The sequence below is a fragment of the Antechinus flavipes genome, chromosome 1 (assembly GCF_016432865.1).
Source record: "Antechinus flavipes isolate AdamAnt ecotype Samford, QLD, Australia chromosome 1, AdamAnt_v2, whole genome shotgun sequence".
Lineage (NCBI taxonomy): Eukaryota > Metazoa > Chordata > Mammalia > Dasyuromorphia > Dasyuridae > Antechinus > Antechinus flavipes.
In genome coordinates, this window is record NC_067398.1 from 245,324,345 (window position 1) to 245,347,362 (window position 23,018).

The following is a 23,018-nucleotide window of genomic DNA, read 5'->3' on the forward strand; positions in this document are numbered from 1 at the left end:
TTCTCGCTAGTGGTGAATGTGACTATATTGTTACTGTATCCTTTCTCAGAAAAGATCGAAAACCAAAAGCATTGCTGTACCTTGAACTTGTTTATCTGCAATATTAAATAAGAATATTTACTAGTAGAAAATAAAAAAAATATTTTTCTTGGTAATGCTTAAAAGCTCCATGTTATACTTTATCCATATTCATCAAGGAACAGCGAAAAAAGTTTGTTGATAAAGGTAGTTGTTTGGGAGTTTTAAGATAAACTAGGACTAGAAAGAAATATCTACAGATATTTATTGGAACACTGAACATTGAGAAAAAGCTAAGGGTATAGAAATATCAGAATAACACTGCAATCCACTACTCTGGTTTAATTTGTGGTAAGTTTATAAGCAGCTTGACCTGTCCACCTTGTAACAATTCTGCCGTAATTTAAAGCCCTGAGCTCCCTCTTTCTCATCCATCACTTCTGCTACTTTTGCTTCCTTCACCCAACTCACATGAAGTAGTAAGCACTCATTTTATTTCTTACCAAGGCTAACCACCCTTTTTGCAAAAATTCTATCTCCTCTAACAGATTCCCTTCATCATTCCCACTGTGTCCACTGTATCACTCTCTCGTTATCCTAGTTCACAAATCCAATGGCCTTTTCTCAATCTCCTGATCTCTCTGCAGTGTATCTGCAGTATCTCTCCTCAATACTTTTTTTCCTCTAGATTTTTTGAGACACCTGTCTTCTGGTTCTACTACCTCTGAGACCATTCCTTGGTCGTTTTTGTTGGATTGCCCTCCAAATCATGCCTTCTAACCATAGGTGTTCCTCTAGAGTTCTGTCTTGGGTTCTCTTCTTTTTCCCTTAGACTACTGTACTTGGTGATCACATTAACCCCCATGGGTTTAATTATAGCCTCTATGCTAACAACTCTCAAGTCTACTTTTTTTGTCCCAGCCTCTCATCTCCAGCTACCTTTCAGACATCTCAAAATGCATATCCATCTTAAATTTAAAAACTGAAGGCATTATCATCCCTGAAAAACCTCCCCTCCTATTCCCTTCTCTATTTCTGTAAAGGGCAGCACCAACCACCCAAGCCCTCAGGCTCACCTCCTTGACTCCTCACCATCTCAACTCCTATCTCTAATTTGTTGCCAATGCCTATGATTTCACCCTTGCAACATCTCAAATACACCATTTCTCCTAATATTACCAATCTAATGCAGTTCTTCATCACCTCATGGCTGGATTGCTGTAATAATTTGCTGGTAGGTCTGCCTGCCCCAAGTCTTTCCCCACTCTAATTAAATTTCCTTAAATCATGGCTGCTTCCCATCTCAATCAACTCCCTGTAGTCTCCAGAATCAAAATCTTCATTCAAAGCCTTTAGTGATAACCTACTCCCCTCCTACCTTACTCCACTGTGTGTGATCATTGATCCTGGCTATTTGAAGAACAAAACACTCCATCTCTCAGCTTTGGATATTCTTAGATTGTCTCCCCGATGCCTGAAACACTCTCCCACCTCAACTCTGACTGTTGACTTTCTTTAAGTCCCAATCAATCAAAATCTCATTTTCTGCAAGACTTCCCAAAATCCTTGTTAATTCCAGGTCCATCCCTCTGTTAATTCCTATTCATCATATATATTGCTTAATGTTTATATTATATCTAACTCATTAGACTTGAGCTACTTAAGGATACTTTTTTTTTTGGTATCCTCATTTATGCATTTAGCATAAAGTTAGGCACTTAATATTCAAATATTGTGATTATTCAAGCTGGAAATTAAAATGGGTGAAAAGCTGAGCCTAGGCCCACTCAAGGCTAACTAACAGCTTTAGGATAAGAACTTAAAAGATTCTCTCTTGTGGTTCTTTAAAGTTGTCATGATGTAAAAATCAAAGGAAGGTAGTTAAAACAGGACTTTTCTGATACAGCCCTTTGCTATTTATTGTCTTTAGAAGGTGTAAATTCAGATAGGCAATTACCTATAAATGAATTTTCTGAATTGTTTACAGCTCATCATTCAGGTTCCACAAAATTCATTAGTTCACTTGCTCTTAGGATTGATTTTTTTTCTAATGACTCCTTGAATACTATTGACTTAACAATAGAAAAAGATGATTTTATGGAAGGGTCAGGTCATATACAATGCAATAGGAAGTAAACAGGCAATAATGCATTAGATCCCTCCTCCCCCCCCAAGTGGTTTCTGTGAATAAACACAGCCTCTTGAGCTGGAACTCTGGCCACATTGAGATTGCATAGTTAACAGGAGGCATCTCCTCCTCTGATTGGCTGTGCCTGTGACCTCATAGACCCTATTTAAGTTGTGGGACAAGGAAGTAGGTTCTTTTTGATCTGGTGTTCATTGGGAGTCAGGAGGTCAGCTAGGCAGAATGTGAACCCGTGAATAAAAGACCTTGAGCTTGCATCTGTCTGTTCTTGAGTGCTCTATCATGTTTAAACCATCATTCTTATGAAATGATGGCCAGAGATCTCTGAAGACTTCAGACAGAGGTAAGCTTGGTAAAACTGGTTTTAAGCATTGCAAAAGACAATGACTGGCGATTTCTCTGAGGACCTGGGAATTAGGAGATTGGTAATAGTGAATGCCTTAAGTTGGCATTCATAAGGTTACTTCTCTAACCTTCTGTGTAGCACATAAGCATGCTTCTGACTTTCTTCACTCGGTCATTAAACCATCATTTGGATCATAAAACTCTTTAAGAGCTCTTCTACCAATTTCTACCCAAAAAAAGAACTTTTAAGAGCATAAGAATTTACAAAGTATAGATATTTAATCAGGTTCAAATAAGTTTCCCAAGTTTTTCTTTCTAAACCCTAAATTGCTACTTACGTTTCTTCTTCACATCTCAAAAGATTTACTGCAGCATTTTCATCCTTTCATTGACCCCAAAATTAGTGAAGTCTTCCTATATAGTTGGTTGCACTGGATACATACATGTTATCAGCTATCAGGAACAATAAATGATTCCTAGCAAGTTTTCTTAACCTGCTGTAATATTACAGAACACTTTGAAATGGAATCATATCTTGTTCTTTGTCCCTAGTGTAAAGTCTTACACAATATGTTTAGCATATTCAATTAATGTTTGTTCAGGGAATGAATGACTAGATATGAAGTCAAACTGTGAAAGTTGGAAAGTTTGCCAGAGACATTTACAAGCTGGAATAAATCCAGAGGCGGTTGACCAAGATGAGGAGACTGGGTACCATGCCATACCAGGTTTGGCTAAAGGAACTAACATTAACTTGGAAAGAAAAGAACACTTGGAGGGAGGAGTAAAAGGATAGTGCAATGATAGCTGTCTTCAAGGGTTTAAAGAGCTGTCATGTGAAAGAGGGCTTAGATTTGTTTTGCTTGGCCCCAGAAGATAGAATTAACATGCATTGGTGGAACCCCAGAAGGGAAAATGTGGAAGGGAACCTTCTTAATTAGGACAGACATAAGTGCCATGTGCTGCTTCAAGAGATAATGGATTTCCTTCTCATCACTGGAAGCTTCTACTTGTTCAGAGATATAGAAAAGTCTACTGGCTAAGGTTCATATTAGATCGGATGCACTTTAAAGATTCTTTCCTGCCCAGATTCTTGATAACTATGATTTATATGCATAAAGCTGGAAGGTTTTTATTCTTCTCGAATCACCAAAGAATAAAATTAGATTAGTCCACATCAGTAACTTATGTAGGTTACCTTCAGTTGCTACGTGACTTTGAACAAAAATCATTTAACTTGTGCCTTAGTTATTTGTAAAAAGGATAATACTTGCATAATTTAATAAGGCCATTTTGAAGCCCAAATGAAATAATGTATAAAATGCTTTGAAGCAACAAAATAAAAACATGAATATGTTCTAAGATCCATCCCCCCAATGCAAAAAGTAACACTTGTAATTTACATTATCATCATCATTTAAAACTACCGTGGGATTGGGATAATACTTTAGTTTTATATGGCATTGTTGTTATTCCATGCCCCATCTATAGAATAAAAAAATTAACACTAAAAATGAGGAACTGCCAGTTAAAAAAAAATCTTCAATGAGAATGGGATAAAATGATTAATTCTCATATTAGGGAGCAGAATCTTTAGTCTAATATAGCAGATGCCAAGAAAAGATATTTTCAATTTTCCTTATAAAGTCCACTATGTATATAGATGCCAAAGACTAAAACTTCCTGTCTTACTGTTCACAAAAGTGATAATTCAGTTTGCTTGGCTACAGAAAACTTAAATAAGATATTATTTCAGAATTTGAGTTATTCTCTTAACAAAACATACCTTCTTAAGTGCTACTTGTAAAGTATTGATTAAAAACAAGTACACCTGTTTACACAGCTTCTGTTTCAAGGGTAAGACCTTCTGCTTAACATCACCTCACAGTGATCTTCCACTGGTCAAGTGAAGGCCTATCTGCTTCAAACTACCTGAAATTTGATTTGTGGGAAGAACATTTCAAAATCCAGCAAGTAGCTCTCTTTCCAAGGCAGGGCCTGTTACACAAACATTTGTCATTCAAGTAAAACAGGATTTCCAAGTAGGTAATAAGCTTCTAGATACCTAAGAGAGATCACCATTACAATTCACCATTACAACAGGATTTCAATTAGTTCTACAGAATCAAGTAGGGATTTTTTGGGGATTACTTTTCCTATGGCTAGTGGCAATCATCTGCAAAAGTTCATTGTTAAAACTCAAAAACTAAAAATCCAACATCATTTTGCCATCCTGACCAACTCAGCAATTGAAATGTAAATGCTTCGAACACTGAGCTCTTGAGATAGGAACTTTTGGTATTTTAAAATCTAAACCACAAGTGAATCTGGCCACTCAGTAGAAAAAAAGCAGCTAACAAACTAAATAAAAGAAATGAGCAGATAAAAATCTTAAAACAGCTGTTAGTTACAGCAGGAATTTCTAATCTTTTCAAGAGATTTCTTTCTTTCCCATTTCCTGGAAAACTTGAGATCCCTGGGAAATAAGAGTAGTATATCAAGACCAGAAAATAATGTCAGAGTAGTGCCCCCTTCTTCACTCCTCTACAGAAAAAAGTGGAACCTTGAAATCGAACAAGTAAAGCATTGTAATCTAATGGATGGGGACCGTGGGTTGAGACTGCTCACCCCATTCACATAGATTTCACTGAGGTCAAAAGGTATCTCTCATAAACAATTTCCAGAGTGATGAATACAAACAAAACCACCACTTGTCACTCAGGTCAACCTTCTTACCCTCAGCTGTAAGCTACCATCCTAAAGCTGATTCTTAAAAGTAGATACATATAAAAGCATGAAGAGAGAAAACATTTGAAATGCTCATTATTTTAATGGTCAATAGCTTCTGGCTGGCTCTGGATGGTACAGTTAAACAATATACTTGAAAGGTTCCCCCCTCCCCCAAAAAAGCATTTCACACCCCCCTTTGATATAGTTTGCTTCCATCAACATTCCACTGCTCAATCAGACTTCCACAGCCTAGAACGTGTCTTGAATCACTGCAGATCCACATCTTAGTGTAATGAGCTGAAAATCCCTTGTTGTAGCAGTGATTTTTGTCTTACTCTGGAAAATAATATATTAAACCAAACACCTTCCCGGTCTCCACTGCATTTCAGAGGAAAAAAAATGTTACTGTGGAAATCTTAATACACTGTTGTCTTTTGTGGCGGTTTTTTTTTCTTCTTTCTCTCTCCCTTTTCTACTGAAATCATACAGCATAAAGCTCGTAAATCTTCTTTACACAGTACACCAGGGCAGCGAGTGCTATTGTATTATGCAGTCTCTTTCTGTGCAGGTCATCCTTCCTCACCAGCACCACAGGAGTGGAGGAAGTGAGCGTATGCAGAGGCAGTCGGGAAAGTTTATAGGCATCATACTCCACTTGATACTTGCAGCAGGGGTCAAACTGCCAGGAGATTCCATAGAGGGTGCAACAGGCCATGCTCAGCACGCCAGCAGGCAGGGAGATGTAATGGGAATAATCTAAGGGAAGTGCCAACGGGGTGAAGAGGCAGGCACTGCCTGCCAGCACGGCTGTCTTGTGCAGGCAGTTCCCAACTGTGATCCATCGGGCAGTCTCATCGCCAATCCGGGTGGGCTCTATAACTATATATTTGTACTGTGCCTCCAGAGCCTGCTCCAATTCATACTCAAACTGGTCTTGGGCATTTTCTCCATTGTAGATTTCATGAACGATGTAACACTCTGTGGCAGACAAGGTTACCCTGTTAAGGAGGAAAGATGAGACAATTAAACAAAGAACCTGGTTTGCTTAATTTCAACAATGCCAGATTTGTGGTGAGGAGTTGGGAGGATGAAATTTAGTTTAAATGTGAAAAGATCCAACACCTTCAACAAGCTTCCAGGAATACTCTAGAAAGAACTCAATTTAGAATCAGTGCATAGGGGGAGACACAGAGAAGGGAGAAATGGACCCCAAAGTTTAGTTACACTTTCTTCTGCATTGTAAATCAAATCTAGTTCTGCCCTGCTATGATTAAAAAAAAAAGTGGGATTCAATTAAAATGCTGGGGAAGGGGACAGAAATAAAGAATTCTATTTCTGCAAGGTGAACTTTTTCACCCTTTAAAAAATTGTGCACAAAACTAAATTTACTATTATTTAAGGCATACCCCAAAGGAGAGTTCTAGGCAGACAGTCAATATACACTGATAAAAGTAATGTAAAACTGCGTCACGTGCTCAAAGGAAGTCATTTTTGTTTCTAAAAACAAAGGGTACAATAGTACAATTTAGTAGTTAGTGATTGAACACAAAGCAGCCTCCAGCAAGGAAGTCAGGAGACCAAATGGCTAGAACTCTTCAAAGCTACCTATAACAACAGCTCTACAGTCTCCTTTCTACCAAGACCCAAACACCTGTTTAGTAGTTCCAAGAACATTAAAAAAAGGTTTGTTACCAGTGAGAATAGCAGAACCTTCCGGATATCCATGATAATTACCACAAATTTCATTTTATGTTTCAATTTGAAAGCTTCTTCTCTTGGAGAACTAGAAATTTTCTTCCTGGATACCAACTAATTTGAATGTCCTGGTTTTTTGACTTCTATACAAGTCAGATGGCAGGGAGGGGAAAGAGGGGAGATACAGGAGAAGGTATTATCAAAACTTGGATTAACAGAAATTAGCCAATTACTATCTATAATTAAAACCCCCCAAAACATGTCCTAATAACTATGAATAGCAACCACTTATTGTAGGATATTTCAGAATCATCAAAACTGGAAAGGATCATCCTTTGATTAAATTTCAGTCCACTGTGGGAAATTCTCTATTCTTCTTTATACAGCAAGCAAATAAACAGTACTATGTTAGTTACTAAGGGAAATTCAAGATAAGATATCTGGGAGCACTAGATGGTGCAGTGGAGAGAGTACCAGCCCAGAAGTCAGGAGGACCCGAGTTCAAATTTGACCTCAGACACTTCTAGCTATGTGACTCTAGGCAAGTCACTTGACAACACTTCTAGCTGTGTGACCCTAGGCAAGAAAGATATCTGATGGAGAAAAAAGGTATCAAATCAACCACCTATTATTTTTTGAAGTCTTGTGGTGAAATCAGGAAAAGCTTCACTAAGGATATATATATATACATACATACATACATATATATATATATATATATATAATATATATATATATATATATATATATATATATATATGTATACATATACATATATATATATTAATACTTGATATTTATAGAAGTTTTTTAAGATTTATAAAGTACTTTACAAATCTCATTTCACTTGATGGTATAAAGTACTTTACAAATCTCATTTCACTTGATAGCTACAACAACCATGAGGTAGGTGCTTGTGCTTATTCATCAAACCCCTTTTATAAGGATGCAGAAATGGAGGCTGAAATCACTCATTTCTTTTCATGGCTTCAAGTTTCCATTACAACAGGCACATCCAGACTGACAGAACACAGCACTATGGGTAGTTCACTTTGACATTACATTGCTAGGCAACTCTGATTTTCAGATCTCCTACTTGGTGAGCAAAAACCTGCTTCCTTATACTTTCCACTCATTGGTCCTGCCACTTCAAAGCACAAACTACAAAGACTAAATGATTCCCTTTTACCATGACATCCTTAAACCAAACTCATCATGTATGCTGTCATCCTCCCCCACTGAACTCTATTATGGGTTAAATTGTCCTCAAGGACTTTATCTCCAAATCACTTAATTTCCAAAACTGAACATAGTGTTGAAGGCATGATCTGATCAACATAGGACAGTGAGATTACTACCTTTTTTATTTTGGGAACTACATTTAGAGTTAATACTGAGCAAGACTAAATTAAGCTTTTCTAGGAGGTAAGTCATGCTTATGCTATGATTTCATTTTGCTTCAACTCGGCACTCCAGATCAAACGACTTTTAAAGTACTTTCTACTAACCAATATAGTCACTATTTCTTCTCAGCTCTTCATTATTATCTTTTCAAATCTTGATAAGCCTAAAATAAAAATGTTAGAAACAGAACAACACAGGAACAACCAACTAAAGACACATTGGTAGCAGCCTACCATTCAGTCTAACAGTTTTGGGGTCCAGCTGCTCAATTTTATAATTGAGCTTAATTATGCTACTATTGTAACCTTGCCCTCATTTCTCCATCTTGTCTATAAGAATAAACATTATTCTTATAGAATTATTATTAGACTTTGTCAAGCACCTTGCAAAAATGAGACATACTATTTATAACTGTTTCTTGATAACACCAGTCTATAGACTACTAATCAAAGAAAAGATAGACAGCCATGATTTTAATGTACCTATGTTAGCTCCTAGTGATCACTATTTTCTACATGCTAATAAGTAATAAAGATTGAGCTCTTAGCTAAGATGGCTTAAAAAAAAAAAAAGTATTATCCTGAGTCACAATAAAAAGGTCATCTGGAATATAACCATACCAAAAGTTCTAGAATAAAAGCTACTCATTTTCCTAAATAGATATGTGTGAAGCCAGATGTCTCAAAACTTTCTAAGTTTGCCATTTAGTTTAAAAATATATATATGTATATATATTTTTGGGGGGGGGGGGGAGGAGGGGGGGAGAATTCACATTGCCTCCAGAAAGCCATTCTTTATAACAAAGAATCTGATCTGATATTTAGTTTCCCCCAAGCCAGTTCAATTCTTTTCCCCTCCATCATCAATAAGAAAGCAATTACGATCTAATATTACAGGATTTGTAAACTGGGAATGTCAAAGTACAGAGAGAGAGGGCAGGTACTTGTGATTTATTGAAATAGATTTCAAATGTTACTCTCAATTAAATTAACTTTTTTAAAGGCAGAAATTGACCTAAGGCAAAGTTAGTTTTAGGTTACTTACAAGTTAATAAGGGTAAACAACTGATTAACTTTTCCCACATGCTAACATCAGAATGAAGAGTAGTTATTAATGGACTGATAACTACTCCTAAAAGTGTCCTAGCAGACAAAGCTGTCACAGGATGTAAACTCCATTAGACAGGGTAGGAGAATAAAAGGTACAAAGCTGGCCTATTACAATAAGAAGCAGTAGGTTTAGGTTGAGTGTGAGAGCCTAGAAATAACCCTTTTATCCCAGGGAATGAAACTGCTAATTAATTTTGGCTAAAATAGGCTAGTCCAGTCTAATTAAATTGTGTGCTATAATTCAATTTTGTATACTCTAAAGATTATAATCATGGGAATTAACCAGGTGGTAGAATAACTGCTGTGCTTTGAGGACAAATTAGTTCCCTGAAGGCAGTGGGGTACATAAATATGATAGGACTGTAAAAATGCTTCAATTTATGTGTTGCCAAAACAGCTTGTCCATAGTGCTAAAATCAATAGTTCTAAGAAGCAGGTAGAAGTCTTGAATAGAAGAGAAGTATATGAAAACTAAGAAATCTCAAAACCTAGACATTTTCTCTGTATTTTCAAATGCAACAGCTAAAAAAGAAAAAGAGAAGAGAGCTAAGTAAAGAAAGAAAAGTACTTTGTAAAGAAAAAGAGAAGTTGCTTCAAATTTAGTTCTGTGACCCACTTATGAATATTAATCAAGACAATGTTCAAAATCCTAGCAGTCAATGATTTAAAGGTTGAGAATCAAGAATCACCACCCCCCAAAGAACTTCTTTAGTCAAGAACTCTCTGTACGGTCAAAGAAACAAATGTCTCAAATATGGGTTTATTAAGATGTTCTGACCAATATCTCAATTTCTCCAAAAAAAAAAAAAAAAAAGAATTTATTTCTTCCCCTGAGACAGTGACACAGACTCTGTGGCAGTCTAGTGAAGCCTAAAGGCTGACTCAGGGTAATATTCTAAAATGCACAAAAAATTTTAAACTGGATTACAGAAGAAATTAAATTCTATTTAAATAGTCACCAAAATTTAAAAAAAAAAAGTTCATGGATGACAGGTTAACTCCTACCTTAAGGTATGGCTCTTCAAAAAGAAGAGCAATCATTCTGAATAGAATAAGAAACACTGTTTACTTTTTCTAAGACAACAAATTGTGACAACTGCTAACACCTAGGACACTCCAGAATCCCCTGGAGTCAGGATAAGCAAAAGTCCTTAGTCTTTATTCTTGGTCTTTAGACCCAGGATTGAACAGGATAGAAGCAAAATCTCTGGAACATCTTCTCCCTTATCCACCCGCAAAGAGTGACTCTGGCTAGTCTTACTCCACCCCCTAGTCCCTCCTACAATCCTCTGTATACACACCAATCATTGAGCCAGCACAGGATAGTGGGAAGGACTATTTTCCAAGCATATGCCCATAGAGTATTGTCCAATCAGTAGTTAGCCTCAAGTGCTCGGCAGACCTTACCTCAGTGCATCGACTCAATAGTTTCAGCCCTCTACAACAAATCAAAACCATGTACCTGAAATCATGTATTTCTCTTGCAAACTAAACATCTCTGGGGAGTCAGTCTTCAGCCCAATCCCATTTTCCCCTAAATTCCCTGCCACTCTTTTCTATTTCTGGTGAGTAGTCTATCTCTATAGCTTCATGTGCAACAACTATTTTCCTGTCTTAGTTAATATAGAAAAGTAACATAAAAGATATTGACAGAATTATTTCCCTAGCCCCAATTCTGATTACAGAGTACAGAAAGAAAATCCTATTTAGCAAATATATATATATATATTTGTATGTGTGTGTGTGTGTGTGTGTGTATTGCTACCTAGCCTTAAACACTGAATGGGAATTGCCTCAGTCAAACTGAGATTCATTGAAGACCATAGTTTAAAAAGGCCCAAGTCTCCCACAGCATCCAGAGCCATCCCCAGTCTTCCTGACCTATATCTGGCCACTAGACCCAGATGACTCTGGAAAAGAAAGTGAGGAAGGTGACCTTGCCCAACCCTCCCTCACTTAAATCCAATTCACTTGCATATCATGGTCTTCTTTGAGAACAAAAGACAAACAATATATACACATCAAATGCTTCAAAAACAAATTATCATTTCAAGGCAAATAGAACAGAAGCTGTATCCTGCCATCATGCTTTCTTCCTCAGTCCTTCAAAAGCACTATGGGATCCATTGCTCACAATAATAGATCATTGTTTGCATAGAACCAAGACACAGGATTTATAAAATGTGTAAATGTAATGTAGTTTTAAAAGTGAATCTGATTAGAAATGCAAATTAAGACAACTCTGAGATACCACTACACACCTGTCAGATTGGCTAAGATGACAGGAAAAAATAATGATGAATGTTGGAGGGGATGCGGGAAAACTGGGACACTAATGCATTGTTGGTGGAGTTGTGAACGAATCCAACCATTCTGGAGAGCAATCTGGAATTATGCCCAAAAAATTATCAAATTGTGCATACCCTTTGATCCAGCAGTGTTTCTATTGGGCTTATATCCCAAAGAAATACTAAAGAAGGGAAAGGGACCTGTATGTGCCAAAATGTTTGTAGCAGCCCTGTTTGTAGTGGCCAGAAACTGGAGAATGAATGGATGCCCATCAATTGGAGAATGGCTGGGTAAATTGTGGTATATGAATGTTATGGAATATTATTGTTCTGTAAGAAATGACCAGCAGGATGAATACAGAGAGGACTGGCGAGACTTACATGAACTGATGCTAAGTGAAATGAGCAGAACCAGGAGATCATTATACACTTCGACAACGATATTGTATGAGGACATATTTTGATGGAAGTGGATTTCTTTGACAAAGAGACCTGAGTTTCAATTGATAAATGACGGACAAAAGCAGCTACACCCAAAGAAAGAACATTGGGAAACGAATGTGAACTATCTGCATTTTTGTTTTTCTTCCCGGTTATTTATACCTTCTGAATCCAATTCTCCCTATGCAACAAGAGAACTGTTCGGTTCTGCAAACATATATTGTATCTAGGATATACTGCAACATATCCAACATATAAAGGACTGCTTGCCATCTAGGGGAGGGGGTGGAGGGAGGGAGGGGAAAAAAAAATCGGAACAGAAAAGTGTCAATATAAAGTAATTATTAAATAAAAAATTTAAAAGAAAAAAAATAAACTTGAATGTTCACTTAAAAAAAAAAAAAGTGAATCTGATTTATACTTAAAAGGTCACAGAATCTCAAAGGTGAAAGACATAAAATTCCCTGAAATGCAGCCCACACCAGAACAATGATATCCTCTACAACCATCTCAACAAAGAATGCAAGTCATCACCTCCTGAGGGCAGCCTATTCCATTTTTGTATTATTACTATCTAAGGACATTTTCCTCCTCTTCAATCAGGTCTAAATTTATCTCTTAAAATTCCTACCCATTGTTTCCACTTCTGCTATTGCCACAAGATCAAGTCTAATTCTTCTTTGACCTAACTGCCTTTCAGATACTTAAAGAGTTATCAATCCCTCTTCTCGTCCCCCTGATCTTTTTTGAAGATTAATCATCATTAAATTCTTCGACCAATTCTACTATGCCATGCTCTCAAGTTCCTTCCTCATCCTATTTGTCTTGCTTTGAATTCATCTACTTGACAGTTTCTACCTGAAAAGTAAAAAAAACCTCTAGAATCACAGAAGGTTCAGCTTAGCTGAAAAAGCCTCCTAACAACCCACTCTAGCAGCTCAGAGGCTGAACAAGTAAATAGGAATGATACTCCAGGATACTAAAGAAAGGAAAGGGACCTGTATGTGCCAAAATGTTTGTGGCAGCCCTATTTGTAGTGGCTAGAAGCTGGAAAATGAAAGGATGCCCATCCATTGGAGAATGGTTGAGTAAACTGTGGTATATATGAATGTTATGGAATATTATTGTTCTGTAAGGAATGACCAGCAGGATGAATACAGAGAGGACTGGCGAGACTTACATGAACTGATGCTAAGTGAAATGAGCAGAACCAGGAGATCATTATACACTTCGACAACGATATTGTATGAGGACATATTTTGATGGAAGTGGATTTCTTTGACAAAGAGACCTGAGTTTCAATTGATAAATGACGGACAAAAGCAGCTACACCCAAAGAAAGAACATTGGGAAACGAATGTGAACTATCTGCATTTTTGTTTTTCTTCCCGGGTTATTTATACCTTCTGAATCCAATTCTCCCTATGCAACAAGAGAACTGTTCGGTTCTGCAAACATATATTGTATCTAGGATATACTGCAACATATCCAACATATAAAGGACTGCTTGCCATCTAGGGGAGGGGGTGGAGGGAGGGAGGGGAAAAAAAAATCGGAACAGAAAAGTGTCAATATAAAGTAATTATTAAATAAAAAATTTAAAAAAAAAAAAGAAAAAGAAAAAAAAATAAACTTGAATGTTCACTTAAAAAAAAAAAAAAGTGAATCTGATTTATACTTAAAAGGTCACAGAATCTCAAAGGTGAAAGACATAAAATTCCCTGAAATGCAGCCCACACCAGAACAATGATATCCTCTACAACCATCTCAACAAAGAATGCAAGTCATCACCTCCTGAGGGCAGCCTATTCCATTTTTGTATTATTATTATCTAAGGACATTTTCCTCCTCTTCAATCAGGTCTAAATTTATCTCTTAAAATTCCTACCCATTGTTTCCACTTCTGCTATTGCCACAAGATCAAGTCTAATTCTTCTTTGACCTAACTGCCTTTCAGATACTTAAAGAGTTATCAATCCCTCTTCTCGTCCCCCTGATCTTTTTTGAAGATTAATCATTAAATTCTTCGACCAATTCTACTATGCCATGCTCTCAAGTTCCTTCCTCATCCTATTTGTCTTGCTTTGAATTCATCTACTTGACAGTTTCTACCTGAAAAGTAAAAAAACCTCTAGAATCACAGAAGGTTCAGCTTAGCTGAAAAAGCCTCCTAACAACCCACTCTAGCAGCTCAGAGGCTGAACAAGTAAATAGGAATGATACTCCCGGATACTAAAGAAAGGAAAGGGACCTGTATGTGCCAAAATGTTTGTGGCAGCCCTATTTGTAGTGGCTAGAAGCTGGAAAATGAAAGGATGCCCATCCATTGGAGAATGGTTGAGTAAACTGTGGTATATATGAATGTTATGGAATATTATTGTTCTGTAAGGAATGACTAGCAAGACTTACATGAACTGATGCTAAGTGAAACGAGCAGAACCAGGAGATCATTATATACCTCAACAACAATACTGTTTGAGGATATATTCTGATGGAAGTGAATCTCTTCGATAAAGAGAGTTAATTCAGATCAAAGATGGACAGAAGCAGCTACACCCAAAGAAAGAACACTGGGAAATGAATATAAACTGCTTGCATTTTTGTTTTTCTTCCCGGGTTATTTCTACCTTCTGAATTCAATTCTCCCTGTGCAACAAGAAAACTGTTCAGTTCTGCACACATATATTGTATCTAGGATATACTGTAACCTAGGGGAGGGGGTGGAGGGAGGGAGGGGAAAAATCAGAACAGAAGTGAATGCAAGGGATAATGCTGTAAAAAAAAAATTACCCTGGCATGGGTTCTATCAATAAAAAGTTATTAAAAAAAAAAAAAATGATGCTCCAGGAGGACTTGACCCAAGCAGCAGAGCTTGAGGCATGAGAGGCAATAGAAGTACCATACCCGAAAAGAGCTGTTTAAAACTACCTGCTGAGAATTAACCTAGACCTAACTGGTAAGCAAGAATTCTTATGCCGCTTCTCTTACAAAATATACTACTCCCCACCTCCTTGAGCCAGACAAGAGGAATACAATGTGTTACATCAGGCTTGTAAAGCCTTCCAGATACCCATAAGTTCTGTGACTCATTCTGGAGCTTACTGGCCCACAAGATACAAGGGCTTGATATCTCTTGCCTTTCTTGAAAGGCAGCCTGGAGTCCTTACAAGCCTGATCACACTCTCATGCTATTGCAGGCTTTTCCTGATCCCCACTAACTGTTAAGTGATTTCTGTCTCTAGAAATTTTGCATTTCTTTATATCTACTTTGTATCTACTTCCTGGGATCTATTAGGCTTCATTCCTTGCCCTTCTCCACCCACCTCAGAAGTCCTTGAGGGCAGACTGCTTGATTTTTGTCTTTGTGCCTGTCTCCTTCCTGGTAGTAGGCATTATTTGGTGAATCAACTGGCTTTCCAGAATTTTATAAGGGACAATAAAGTAAAGATAAGTCAACATATTAAAGCCAAAGAGAACAAATAATCTGTCAGAATGTATTTAAATCAGAGTAGACAGTGCATGTAACCACCTATTAAAGCCACATTTTTTAAATTCTCTGCCACTACTAACAAGGTTGATTAGGATTGCAAAGGCTGCCAAGATCATACTGTTTGTTGACTCAGCTTTGAACTGCTGATACTGATTTTTCATCTTGCTTTAGCTAAGAAATGAAATAATTCCATTGCTCCACTGAGGAAGCTATTTCTAATTTCTAGCCATCATCCAAAACTATACACAATACTCTTTTTAAAACGCATATAATCTAAATAAATCGCCAGACAAAATCAAGATGCAGTTAAAACATTGCTTTACACTTTCCAAGTACCATCAGCCAACTTTCTCCCAAACCAATAGCTAGTTTGCAAATAAAACATGGAACATGCAATAACTATATTTTGTTCCTGGAAAGTGGCAAATAGAAAGTTTAAATCTTTAGGCTTCTCTGATCAAAAAAAAAAAAATCTTTGAACACTTTAAATGATATTGTCAAATATTTGATTTTCACTATAGCTAAAAATGTGTATCAAGAATCACCCCACAATTTTCAGTTCTTTGTAACAAACATCTACCATATATACAGCTATAGAAATGTCCATTAACACAAATATCTTTAAGAACCCCCTGTCTTCACTACCTGACCTTAAATCAACCAAAATCACAGTTTTGGTTAAACTCCCCCCTCTAATCAAATTTATGTTACCTAAAAGTTTTTACCTTTGGTACAGACCTTCCCACGCCTAGAAGCCTCTCCGTTTCACTTCAATGCCTTTTTAAAAATTGATTTCTTCCATATGGTTTTTATGGCCAAAACATAAGTAGGACATCAGTTCAATTCATTTCTACTACTACCACAGTAAATTGTTAATTCTTAATTTTTTCCATTGATGGGAGAAATGGGAATGGGGGTAATCTACATGCACAAATATAAACAACTTTCACACTCTTTGTAAAGTTCTTAAAAACATCTAGTTAATTCTGAAATCTGTTTGTACTTCCTGAACACTAAATGTAATCCAATTCAAAGAGTGGCAAAGTTGGTCTGAGGGTAATGCCAACTTGGAAATGAAAATCTCTCCTGGAGAGACTTAGATGAATTGATGCTGAGTGAAACGAGCAGAACCAGGAGATCATTGTACACAGCAACAAGACTATACAATGATCAATTCTGATGGACAATAAATTGATTTAGACCAGTTCCAGTTGTTCAGTAATGAAGAGAGCCATCTACACCCAGAGAGAGGATTGTGGGAACAGAGTGTGGATCACAACATAGCATTTTCATTCTTTCTGTTGTTGTTGGCTTGCATTTTTGTTTTTCTTCTCAGGTTTTTTTTCTTTCTAGATCCGATTTTTCTTTTTTCTTTTTCCTTCATTTTTTAAAATTATAACTTTTTATCAACAGAACATATGCCTGGGTAATTTTTTACATTATCCCTTGCACTCACCTCTGTTCCGACTTTTCCCCTCCCTCCCTCCACTCCTTCCCCCAGATGGCAAGCAGTCCTATCTATATATGTTAAATATGTCACAGTATATCCTAGATACAATATTTGTGTGCAGAACCGAACAGTTCTCTTGTTGCATAAGAAGAATTGGATCAGAAGGTAAAAATAACCTGGGGAAAAAAACAAAAAATGCAAACAGTTTACATTCATTTCCCATTGTTCCTTCTCTGGGTATGGCTGCTTCTGTCCATCATTTAGATCCGATTTTTCTTGTGCAGCAAGATAACTGTATGGATATGTATATATATTTTGGATTTAACATATATTTTAACATGTACTGGAATACCTGCCATCTAGGGGAGGGGGTGGGGGGAAGGAGAGGAAAATTTGAAATAGAAAGTTTTACAAGGGTCAGTGTTGAAAAATTACCTGTGCATGTTTTGTAAATAAAAAGCTATAGTAATAAAATGAGGAAAGAAATGAAAATTTCCCCAGGTAACCTCCTATAATATATGTACTTTAAATAAAAGAAAGAGAAATCTGTGGCTATGGACCGAGTTTCTTTACATACAATCGTCTGTGTATGACACATGACTTTGTTGTCCAATTTATCTGTTTTCTTAACTGTAAGTTTCAGGGCAAAAATCTGTATCTTTTCCCCACCTTCTAAACTTCCCAAAGTTTAGACCCAAAACATTCAAGCAAATAGAACTCTAGTATTTGCAAACATCTAGAATATAAAATGAAATAAGCCTGTGATAAGAACAATATAACACTATTGAAAGCAGAATTATTATCAATTGGTGTCCCAGAAAAATTAGAGACCATGAGTCAGTTTCTATTAAGACTGATCTAAACTCACACAGAAAACTGGTCCTCATGGGGCATTGAACAAACCAATGATCAAAGTATTCATATTTTATGTACTTCAAGATTAAAGACCAGCAAGGCAGGAAGTCATGTGGTATAAAGCTCAAAATATTAACAATTCAAACATTCCTAGCAACTGTTACATTACTCCAAATATCCCAATCTTCCACTCTTTAAGAGTACAGAAAAATATCTTCCTGTTCCTTCCACTGGCAACTACTGTGACCAAAACATGCATGGCAACTTACATGCTACTGAAACATGAGCAGATGTTGGGAAATGGAGAATGGAGGGAATGTCAAAAGTGCTACACACTGGTATTATTCCAGCTCTGGTAGGTCTGGAAAAGGACTATTAGTTCCCAAGAACTAGGGACCATGTCTTTTGTCCATAACTTTTCCTTTCCATTAAGGATATTAAGATGTTACAAATGAAGATCTGCTAACTAAAGGCGATAATGTCACCACAGATCACAAGTGAAACTGGGAAAGAGACGCACAAGGCAGTTGGGAATTTATTTAATCACCAAAACCTCCTGAAAGGGGAGGTTCTACCCATCTTTTTCCTTTACTCAATTCTTCTTTTTGTTTTAATTATTTCAGTTTGTTGATTGAAGAACAATACCTTCCCGTAAGTTGACGGGTTAAAACTAAGTTAAGCTTGACCTTAAATATCCAGATTCTTCACTTCTTTAATTTCCAACTTCTGAGCTCCCAAACTTTCAATTGGCTGACCATTCCCATTTCAGAAATGTTTGATTATACATAAAAAAAGCTTTATGATTTTTTGGTTAGATACTGGATGGTTAGAAAAGGGTTTACACTAAGCAGCAGTTTTTCATTAATTAAGAAAAATTTTTTATCTCACAAATTGGTAAGACACCTCAACTTCTAACCCCAAACTAAAACGAACCTAAGCTAACCTAAATGACACATCTAACCCCAGGAATCTGAATAGAGCAACAGAGTTCCTGTTTCAGTAAAGTATGAATCTATCCTTTGGCTTGCTAAGTAGAACACAATACGGAACTTTTCAAACATCTAAAGGCTTGGGATTTAATCCTCTATAGTCATGAGCAAAAAATATACTTGATGTCTTTTCCAAATCAATCATGGAAAAAATTCTACCACAAAGCCACTTATAACAGTTCAGGAGTGTCTCTGTAGAGATGCCAGGCTAGAGATCTCAAAGGTGCCTTCCAACTTTAAAATCTACAATTCTAAAATGAAAGATAATTATCAGGACAGAAAGACACCAACAAAGGAACATGAGCCAACTTTCCTAGGACCTGCCCAATGTAGTTTTGTTCTTAAAAGTCCCTGAATTTAATGGCCAACAGATTCAACTTGAGCAGTAACCTAAAACTACCATTTTACCATCTAAATCCAAATCAAATCAAAGATTTCTGAATAAGTCTGCAGGTTCCAACAAGGAAGAAGTAAAGTCCCTGCTAAATAATGTGTGATCCGGAAAGACTTGAGAAAGTAGAATAGTTCCAGCAAAATCCTTGCCTCCTAAAGGATATTATTTCTATAACATGGACTTCTAAAGCAGTGGAAAATATATATTTGGGAGGTTTATTTTTTTAAGAGACCTCAGGCTTAGTAAGGAAATGATTTTAACCCTGGAAAAACAAAAATTGAAACCACCCTAGAGCTCCATTTACCTCCCTACAACCTGTAACATTGTAGGCTTTTTGAAGGCTCATTGTAAGAAATAGCTGCAACAGCAGCAAAAAAGAACAGGGCAAAGAAAATCCATTTTTAGTCAACTATAAAAAAGGAACCCCAAACAAATGACTATACTCACATTCAAACCATCACTGATGGAAGTAAACTCTTAGGGCCCCTGCGTAAGTCTAAGCAGCAAACATAGGGAAAGTAGAGCTGTGATCTGTTCCAAGTTGGCCCATGTATTGCAGAACACACAGATACCTGCACTGTTCTGTCCTAGGTGTGCAAGTTTGTTTCAAAGACTCCGACGGAACAAGTGGCATTCTGTTTGGTGCTCTTGCAGCCAGTGTGCTGAATTTTAGACAAGAATTCAGGTTACAGCTCAGAGTCTGCTGTTCTTCATTATAAACATGGTTGAATCCCTAGATTTAATGGAATATGTAAGAAGGAATTATTAAGAGTCCAACTAGAGTGAAGAACAAAGCAACATGCAAATAAAACCTGTCATTTCACTATTTCCACCCCTCAATTACTCTCTAATCAGAGTAAATGCAGAATCTACATTGTAAATGTGGCTTGACTAGCTTCTCTCAGGTGTACCATGATGGATGTACAGAACTTCTAACAATGATACCATACATGGAAAGTCAGCCTTTCCATTCTAAGACAAACTTCAGTATTTGCAACTAATTATCACATTTGGTTTTCCCAGTCTCTATGCCTCACACACTAGACAATGTTTCTTAGGAATTACACCACAAACCAGAAGCCAGAAAGGTAAATGCAGCAAGTGGTCTTAAAAGTGAACAAGGAATTTAGAGCTCTAATTTTAATCAGTGCAAACCGGACATGGAACAAAGTCATTTAAAAGAGTCACAAATAGTCTACTTCAGTCATAAGACCCAATAACATGCAGCTATTATAATTTATGGTAGTGTGAAATCAATTAATCTACCTTGCTGTGCCAGAGCAGTCTTCCCACCAGCCAAGCAAGATCTGTAGGTGTGCCACAGAAAGCAGCTGAGAAGCTAGATCTAGATGGCAGTGTTATGTTTCCACTCCTGCTTCTCGAGTGGGAGGTGGATCTTTAGGGAAGCTGAGATCTGGTGAGCTACTACCCAAACAAAACCTAATTAAAAGTTTACAAAGAAAACTTTAAATAGGTGATGTCAGCCAAAACAAGTTATTTTGGAGGAAAAAAGCACTAAATGAAACCAGAAAATCAAAATGCCCTGCTTCTAGGAGCCATACCTTATTCTGTTACAACTGTTACAATTAAGTCATTGGTTTTGAATGGGTTTTTTCCCCTAGATTCTTGATTTATTCACAGGCACAAATCATTCTCTACGGCATTTTGGCAAAACTTACAAAAATCAGTCAAAAGTTTAAAATCCTGACAATGCCGTAGGAAGCACTTCACACAGTACTTTCTATTATTTGCAGATGTTTACTGAGGGTGTTATTCTTTTTCATTGATTCCTTTAGTTTTCTAAACTGATGTGAATTACAAAAGCAGAGGGGATCTGAGTATTTCTATTTCTAACACCAATTATCAAAAAAGCTCTTTGACTTCACCTCTCTTATAAGTACTAATAAATAATATCAGAAGAACAACATAACACTGCCCCTGCCCCATCCCATTCCTGCGATGAGCAAAAATTACAAGACTTAAGAATAGAGCGTACCCCCCTCCACAGCTTGTTTTCTTCACTGCGATTAATTTAAAGCAACTCAAGCAAATCTCTCCTTTCCTTATCAACTACATTACCCCCAACTTAGGAGTAAGCACGAGACACGTTTCTTTTGTTTAAAAATACACACGCACTCGCGCGCGCGCGCACACACACACACACACACGACTAAAAAGTTCAGTTTTCCCAAAGCCAAAACTGTTCCATAAAGCAAGCATCAAGAATAGGAAAGGTTCTTCCGGATCAGCTCCTACTGAGAGATTTCTGGAGGCAAAACTCAGTTTCCCCTGACCTTGTATGACAACTTGGCCGCAGAAAAAAGGAAACGCTTTTCTGCTGCCCACTTGAGCCCGGGAGGTTGGAAAAGGTCACTCGGAAGGGCGACCTAGCCAAGTTCTAAAAAACCTCGGCCCTGGCTGGGGAAGTGGGGGTGGGTGGGGGTGGCGGCACCTCTGTTCACGCGGGATCCACATCTGGAAAGGGTTAAGGTCTGGCCCGGTAAACGTGCACACTCGCACTGACCTTCCCGCGACTGACCTGCTTCTGTCACTGGCTCCTTTCCTCCGGCCTCCCCACCCCCAGACGAACGGACCCACATGCGCACTCATACACCCGCGAATGCACACTCACACACGCACGCCCCCCGCCGAGGGCCCCCTCCGCAACCACGAGGGGGATGGGCGAAGGGGGGCAGCGTACCGCCACACGCGGGTGCTTAGCTCCAACCTTAGGGCCCAGATGGGATTCTGGCGCCCGCTCTGCCCCCGGGTCCTCTCCGTACAGTCCGGGCAATACGCGGCCCGGACTTGGGCCACACTCGCCTCCAGCGCCGCCCACCCCACCCTGCGAGGCGGCGCACCCGGGACTCCACGGGAAGTGCCCGAGGCCGGCCTTCGCAGCTTGGCTCTCCTCCGGCTTCTCTCCTCGAGCCCGAATTCCAGGCGCCCCTCAGAAGGCAGGCTAAGGGACCGAGCGGGCGGGGGGAAAGGAGGAGCCCAAAGAACTGAGGGAAGGGCGGGAGAAGAGGCCGGCGCCGCGGCTGCCGCAACACCGCTCGGTTTCCTTTGGCTTCCCACGCCCTCCGCCACTGGCCCGGTGGGAGCGGCGGCTCCCTTAGGCTCACCTCTCTCGGGCACTGCCGCCGCTGCTGCCCGGGCCAAGGCGCCTCCTTCCCCAAGCAGCCATCTTGGAGACACTCCGTTCGCAAATGTCTCCGCCAAGGCGGCCGAGGGGAATCGGGAGGACTGAAGGGAAATGTAGTCCGGCCCTCGGCACCGGGATAGCCCGGGGTGCGGAAGCTTGGATCAAGCGAGAACTACAACACCCACAGTGCACTGCGTCACCTCTCCAAGCGGCTTGCTCGCAAAATGAGTGGGAAATGTAGTCTCCACCCTGAGAGAGGAGGGCCATAAGAGGAGTAAAGGAGTCTTTCACACCTAGTGCTTTTTGTTAAACTCATCCCTGCTCGAGGTGAGATTCCCGAAGAGTTCATATGTAAAGGTTCAGCAAACGCTAGCACGCCACTGGCCCCGAGAAAGAGAATCTGAAGGGACACGCGGGAAGAGCCTGTAAGTCCCAGAATGCTGTTGGGGAGGCGTTCCTCCTTCCCCGCCCCCCTCGGTCTCCCGCCTCTCCCGCTTCCACGCTGCAGCCAAGGCGCCT

At 38.5% G+C, this 23,018-nt stretch overlaps 1 protein-coding gene and 1 long non-coding RNA gene across 8 annotated transcripts; both read right to left on the reverse strand.

The window, feature by feature from the left end:
* Window positions 1–5,319: 5,319 nt before the first annotated feature.
* Window positions 5,320–22,781, reverse strand: TMEM11 (transmembrane protein 11). Of its 7 annotated transcripts, none has more exons than XM_051999571.1 (3): window positions 22,480–22,560; window positions 19,927–20,087; window positions 5,320–6,237 (listed from the first exon to the last, which is right to left on the reverse strand). In XM_051999571.1, the coding sequence occupies exons 2-3, from the start codon at window positions 19,986–19,988 to the stop codon at window positions 5,721–5,723; spliced, it is 579 nt and encodes a 192-aa protein (XP_051855531.1). In that variant the 5' UTR covers window positions 19,989–20,087; window positions 22,480–22,560; the 3' UTR covers window positions 5,320–5,720. The 7 variants fall into 7 exon arrangements, with proteins under 7 accessions (XP_051855531.1, XP_051855538.1, XP_051855556.1 ...); XM_051999578.1 differs by lacking the exon at window positions 22,480–22,560 and adding an exon at window positions 22,056–22,136; XM_051999596.1 differs by lacking the exon at window positions 22,480–22,560 and adding an exon at window positions 21,649–21,732.
* On the reverse strand, window positions 9,073–14,355 carry LOC127563264 (uncharacterized). The gene is made up of 2 exons (XR_007953941.1): window positions 14,289–14,355; window positions 9,073–13,034 (listed from the first exon to the last, which is right to left on the reverse strand). It is a non-coding gene; the product is annotated as an uncharacterized LOC127563264 (long non-coding RNA).
* Window positions 22,782–23,018: the final 237 nt, after the last annotated feature.

Excerpts from the sequence above, each read along its gene's own strand:
- TMEM11 (XM_051999552.1), bottom strand. The coding sequence starts at position 22,766 with ATGGCCCTCCTCTCTCAGGGTGGAGACTACATTTCCCACTCATTTTGC. Across the intron at positions 6,238-22,479 it reads GGCGGCAGTGCCCGAGAGAG|GGTAACCTTGTCTGCCACAG; the intron begins GTGAGCCTAAGG and ends CCTCCTTAACAG.